The following is a 6234-nucleotide window of genomic DNA, read 5'->3' as shown; positions in this document are numbered from 1 at the left end:
CGGAGATGCGCGGCTCCGGCCGCGATCTTTTTCAGTTGCTGAATAGCGCGATCGCGTACGATTTCGGATCGCGAATACGAATGCGCGACCGATAATCCGATTCTGCTTGATGAATCAGGGGCATTGTATCATCCAATGCAGAGCCAAAATGAGGAAGTCAATGGCTAATGGCTCATACCAGTGGTCCTGAAGAGGGCCCATACAGACCCACTGGAGTAAGGTGCCTGTCTCAATCAAGACTTCAGCAACTCTTGTTCCTATGTGTCTGCCTTTTAGATACACTATTCCTGCTCATTCTTGCTAGAAACTGGTGCAGGTGCTGTGCTCGATACTAATCCCTTGCCATGTATAGATATTCATAAGGATTGATTAGCAATTGTTGGAAAAACTCAAGCATATTAAAGATATAATATTTAATATATATATATATATATATATATATATATATATATATATATATAAAGATATATATATATTATATATTATACATTGTTATTGAGTTCAGAGAGTCATCCATGATTCCATGCACATTTTTCCTTTATTTCCTAATTCTAGCATGTTAATCTATTTATTTAAAGGCTTTTTTTGCATATGGTAAGTCCAAATATCAAACAGGCAAGGTATGCCAAGAAATACACTAAGCTGAACAAGCTAAAAAAATTGCCAACAGGTAAGGTGGACACTTTTAGTATGACAGAAGAGACATGAAATGCTTCCTCGGCAATAAAACCTACCTCTTAGCAATTATTTTAATACAACTTTAATACAGCAATTTTAGTTCCACTTTCATGTCTCATATTCAGATATTAGAGAAAAGACAGCCTTTTCTTGTTCAATACACACTGTAAAAAGAACTCCAAAAAAAGAGTAGTTCACTCAATCAAGCTAAATAGTGTGCAAAAGATACAAAGATGAAACCATCCACAGGATAAACCTAACACCTCCAATATATATCAGAGATTTGTAAGCCCCAGAGCCAACATCAAGGCCAATATAATTCAATCTCTAATGGCGGAAGCTAAACACATCCTAACTAAACAAAGAGGGCACCCACAATGGAAAAAAAAGGCTTAAGAATACACCCACCTCCCTAAGGCGGCCCTAATCTCATGAGATGTTGGTAACAGCAGGAGGGGACCACATAGAATTTCCTTTGTCAATGCATACATTAGCAACACAGACAGGAAGAAGAGTAGTGCACTGAATAAACTTGACAATGCAGCTTCCCAAATACCTTCATAGAAATGTCTCCCTACACTAGAGATTCCCTAGTGTTCCAGATGTAGGACACATTAAAATTATGCTGACTTCCTTTTTCAATCAAAAGATGTCGAGCGATATCACCAGTTCGGGTTTAGCAAAAACTGGTGGGACCCGGGTACCCCTAAAAACTTAGGAAGTCTGCTCAAATGTGGTCATAGAAGAGGCTAAAATGAAATACTCCCAACTTGGAAACAAGGTTAAGTGTCTTGACAAAAACACAAATTGTGTGCAAAAGAATGGCATGTGCTGTGCTTTTTGAAAACAAAAGGTAAAATATCAAGCTATAACAGAAGGCCTGGAGAGTTATAGGCATGAGTCCCTGCAGGCAACAATGAAACATGGTTGAAGTTCCTTGCAGGTTTGGGGCTGCATTTATGCATATGTATTTTAGAATTTAGTCAGAATTAAAGCATGTACAGATACTTATCCATCTTTCAATACAATCCTATAAAAATCTGATCCTGTTTAAAATGATTTCTTCAGCAGGACAATGACCCAAAACGCATAGCCAAACCAAAAAAAAAAACCAAGAAAAAACATCCTCAGTGGAAAAAAAACAGGAGGTCTGGGTGACAACCCCACTGAGTCATGATATCAACCAAACTTAATTTGTCTGGGATTACTTGAAGAAACAGAAGCATCTGAAGAACAGCCTAAATCCACAAATGTAGTCAGTTATCTTAGATGTTTCGGAACAACTTACCTTCCCAAGTTTCTTAAAAAACTGTACAAGTGTACTTAGGAGAAATTATGCTATTTCAAAGACAAAGAGAGGTCCGACCAAATGATGAAGAAATAGGGTTTCCAATGAGGTAATCACATACAGTTTCAGGTTACTAAATGGATAATTTGGGGTATTAATGTGTTAATTTAAGTATGTAATTGTATTTATTTTATTTACAGTTCTGATAAAGAGGGCTGTTGTGTATACACGTTCATTAATAAAAGATTTGTGGAGTACTAATTAAACCTTGAGACAGTTCAAACTAAAAACTTTCCTCCCATGGCACAATGTACGGTTTATTAAAGAGTTGCTTGTATGTAAAAAGAACCCCTATACCCATTTGGTATATTAGCTTAGAGCAATGCTTCTCAATCAGGGTTCCTCCAGTGGTTGCTAGGGGGGGTCTTTGACCAATGAGCAGTTTGTGCCTCTCAGGTCAATTTATCCAACATCAATGATTTACCTAAAATACAAAAAACCTTGACCATTTGAACAAAATAAATGGTTTGGAGCCTTAAGTAGAAGGGGGATTTAACCCTTTCATCACCCCTTCCTGTACATTCCTTATGGACCACAGCAAATTTTATTTTGGCTATAATGTAGATGATTTGGACTTTCTTTTAACAATATTGGCTGGTAAAAAAATATTTTATTTTCAAATCATTCTAGCTTTAGTGTTGTTACTGTAGATACAAAATATTTCAAAATGATTTTGAAATAACATGAACATGTTGAAGCTGAGATGAGATGTTAATGGTTTGCTTTACACATACTTGCTGGTATTTTGGCTATCTTTCAGCTCCCAATGACTCCAAAACTAATTCTCCGTTTAAAGTACCATACCCTCATAAAATTGACAAGGAAGTTACAAAACAGTCTCACCACCTTTTTTTGTAATCTTTGTAAAATAAAATGAAGATTTCATAAACTAGAGAAAATTTTAAAAAAAGGTGCCATGATCTCAATAAATTTCTTTTTGATTGAATAAAGAATTTTATTAATCACACAAATCGAAAACAATACAGTCAGAGTTCAAACATACATGGAATTGCGACACAGCACATAACACTACAACCACTCATTACAATCCCCCACAACACACTTGCAAATAAATACATACATCCCTCCACACTGCAGCATTGTACCACAAACAACCCCAACAGATTGTCAATCCACACTTTAAAACCACATCATCTTGAAACTGTCCCTAGGAGCTCATCAAAGGCCCGAAGCTTTATTTGAGCTCCAACAAATCTAGAAAAAAACATCACACACATCTACCCATGATCTCAATAAATTTGCGAAGCTACAAACTCCTCTTAGTAGTGCCCACTTCTGTAGGGATCCCTCCTTTATTGTACTACGGTAGTAGTTGAAGTTAGGACGTGGGCGTGGTTATGTTTCAATGTCAATGGGAGGAAGGGGCGCTTTGGTTTGATTGACAGTTATTTAGCTAATCAAAATTAAGGGGGGCGTGGCATTTAGCTGGAGGGCGCAGGAGACTGGGTAAGGTGTGCAGAGGGAGGAGGAGAAGGAGTACCATTGCAGCGGCCGTCTGTGGAACAGTGTGGTGAAGGGAAGGCGGGACTGGAGGAGGGGCTGCAAGGCCATGGGATCTGCCTGAGACAAGCAAAGCTGGAGCTGAAGCAGACGCAGTGGAGGGAGGGGGGATACCAGGCCAGGAAGAAGATGGGTGCTGTGCTGGACGTGGTTTTTCTGCTGTTGTCCACTTTGGGCTGTGTTTGTGGTGAGTGTGCGTGGTTCTGTATGCCCTTCCTATGCCATGTGTCCGGAGTGGGGAGGGGGGAGATCGGCAGCTGATGTGTGAGGAGAGAGGAGGGGCTGTGTGCACAGGGCCAAAAAAAGTAAACTATGTACAAGTCCCATCATGACTTTTCACCACCTGTGGTGCCATAATCCATCAGTAAACATGGTGCACATTACATCTATTCAATCCCACAATCCGCACATGGGGTGAAAACCTTATTCTGACAGTAATTTAATGTAGTCGCCTTTGTGCTCCAAACCCTGTGTTGTTTACCTAATGTGATTTATTCCAGGGTATAATCAGAAAATACGGAGTGTGACTGAAGGTGAATTTGCTTGATTGATTCACCTGCAGTCAATGTATTGCTTTATAAATACTCCCGTAGTATGTAATTATTGCACTTGCAGTGTTTTATAAATATTCCCACAATATGTGATCAGTAGTTAAAATACTGTTCTTCAAACCCAGAGTCAGTGGACAGCTGAATTCACAGCTCCATCTGATCATCTCCTGTATATGGTGACCTATACCTCCAGCTGTATTGATCACTGACATTAGACTTTAGAGGTTTATCCATCATCTCTCCTGAGTTGTCGATCATCTCTTAACATATCTTGGTGTTTTTATTTCTTGTTGTGCTGAGCATGTTGATTTTTATTATTTTTGCTGTTGTTGATTTATGAACATGAAGGTACTTATCCTAATCTAGGAAGCCTAATCTTGATATGCTGTTTTTTTTTACTTTTTAAGAGAAACATTTCTAGATCAGTGGTGGTCAGTTTATTTGATGTGGGTGGCCTGAAGTGTTACCCCTGACGTTACAAGCAGAGTTCCATCAGGGGTTGCTAGGGGTTCTTCCCAATGACCCCCACACTATTGTACCGTAAGCTTTGGATATAGTAACTATAGAAGAGGTTCCCTGAAATGTTATTTCAAGGGTTCCCTCATAATCTAGTCTATAGGATTTCAACCCAGTGAGTAGTTGTTTCACTAGTTAGGTCTTATCAAGATTTTATGCTATCTAAAGTCAATATATAATTTTTATTTGCATAATACATTATGAATAATAATACATAATACATTAAGTGTTTTTACTTGAACTGTAATATTTTTAAACCAGTTCTTTTAAGTGTAAACATGTTTAACTAATGTTGGTCAGCTTTAATACCAATCCACTTGTGTTAAACAGTCCTGTGGCTTGGAATTATTCAGATTTATTATTAAATTTGTGTTCAAAGTTGGTATATTTTAATCTGAATTATACAGTAGTATCAATATTCCCTGGGAATGGTATGCACATGAACACAGTGGTGTTGCTTTTTTATGCAAATAGAGAATTTCTAGAGAATTTGTAATAGAGCAAAATGTCCCTTTTCTTTGTGCAGTTTACCTATACAGTGCTGTAGCATGTGCCAGAGCCATATCACACACATTGTGGCCATTATTCCTTGCATTTGCTCCTAGTTGGGGCTGTACTTTAGCATGGTGCTTTTTGCTTAAGCTGCGTACACACTTGCAATTTTTGTCGTTGGAAAGGATCTTTCACGATCCTTTCCAACGACAAGGGACTGCACGATGCATGAACGGTGCTGTACATACAGCACAGTTCATGCTCTATGGAGAGGGGAGGGGGAGAGCGACGGAGCGGCACCCTGCTGCGCGCTCTCCCCCTTCCCTTTCATTAGGATCGGTTGCCGTCCATCGTCCGTGGATCCGGCAGGACGGTCGTTCGGACGATGGACGACACCGACTGTACACACGGCAGATTTTCGCCCGATATTTGGCCGATGCCAATTATCGGGCGATAAAAATCTGCCGTGTGTACGTAGCTTTACTCTTGGAGCACCTGTGGGAGGTAGAGGGGGACAGGTCTGCCCAATGTCAGATGATGTGACTGGGTAAGGCTTGCAGGCTTTTTCAGCAAGCTGCCTAAGTGAGCAGCAGTGAAACACAATTATAATATAATTGGTTCTAATATGAGGTTTGTAATGACAATGGAAAACTTTTACAAAAAGTAACCAGTGTGTTGATAAAGGGGTGAGGAAAACTGTAAGTGCAAAATAAACCCCAGTTTGGAAGTATCTTAGATCAAAACTTTAGTCTTGGATAGAGTGTAATGTTTTTAATTTTCTGTACCTACCCCTTGTTACCATTGTTATGGGGACTGAAAGTGGGGTATAGGTTCTAAAGGGGATTATTGTACTGATGACCGCTGTTTAAAAGGAGATTGCCTTATTTTAGTAGAGAATTTCTTTTGTCAAGTCCACCAGATGGGAAGTAAAAGAAAATGTCTCCAGTGGGGCACAAAAAAGTCCAATAGGTTTCCACCATTCTCTACATTCTCGGCAAAATTTAAAAACAAAATCTGAAATACAGTGGTACCTTGGTATAAGTCCTTAATTTGTTCCAGATCCTTTGACTTATACAAAACAAAAAAAAAATCCCCCAAAAAATCCTATAGTTATTGGCATATTATTCA

The 6234-nt window shown here is 38.9% G+C and overlaps 1 protein-coding gene across 1 annotated transcript in view; it reads left to right on the top strand.

Annotated features, from left to right (window-relative positions):
• Nucleotides 1-3579: 3579 nt before the first annotated feature.
• LOC140337570 (low-density lipoprotein receptor-related protein 5-like) overlaps nt 3580-6234 on the top strand; it is a 162788-nt gene continuing 160133 nt past the window's right edge. Inside the window, exon 1 of the mRNA XM_072421267.1 lies at nt 3580-3734. Within this exon, the coding sequence (XP_072277368.1) occupies nt 3677-3734 (58 nt within the window). The 5' untranslated portion in view covers nt 3580-3676. The remainder of the gene's footprint in view (nt 3735-6234) is intronic.

The sequence above is a fragment of the Pyxicephalus adspersus genome, chromosome 9 (assembly GCF_032062135.1).
Source record: "Pyxicephalus adspersus chromosome 9, UCB_Pads_2.0, whole genome shotgun sequence".
Taxonomy (NCBI): Eukaryota; Metazoa; Chordata; class Amphibia; order Anura; family Pyxicephalidae; genus Pyxicephalus; species Pyxicephalus adspersus.
This window is presented reverse-complemented; position numbering and strand designations above follow the sequence as displayed.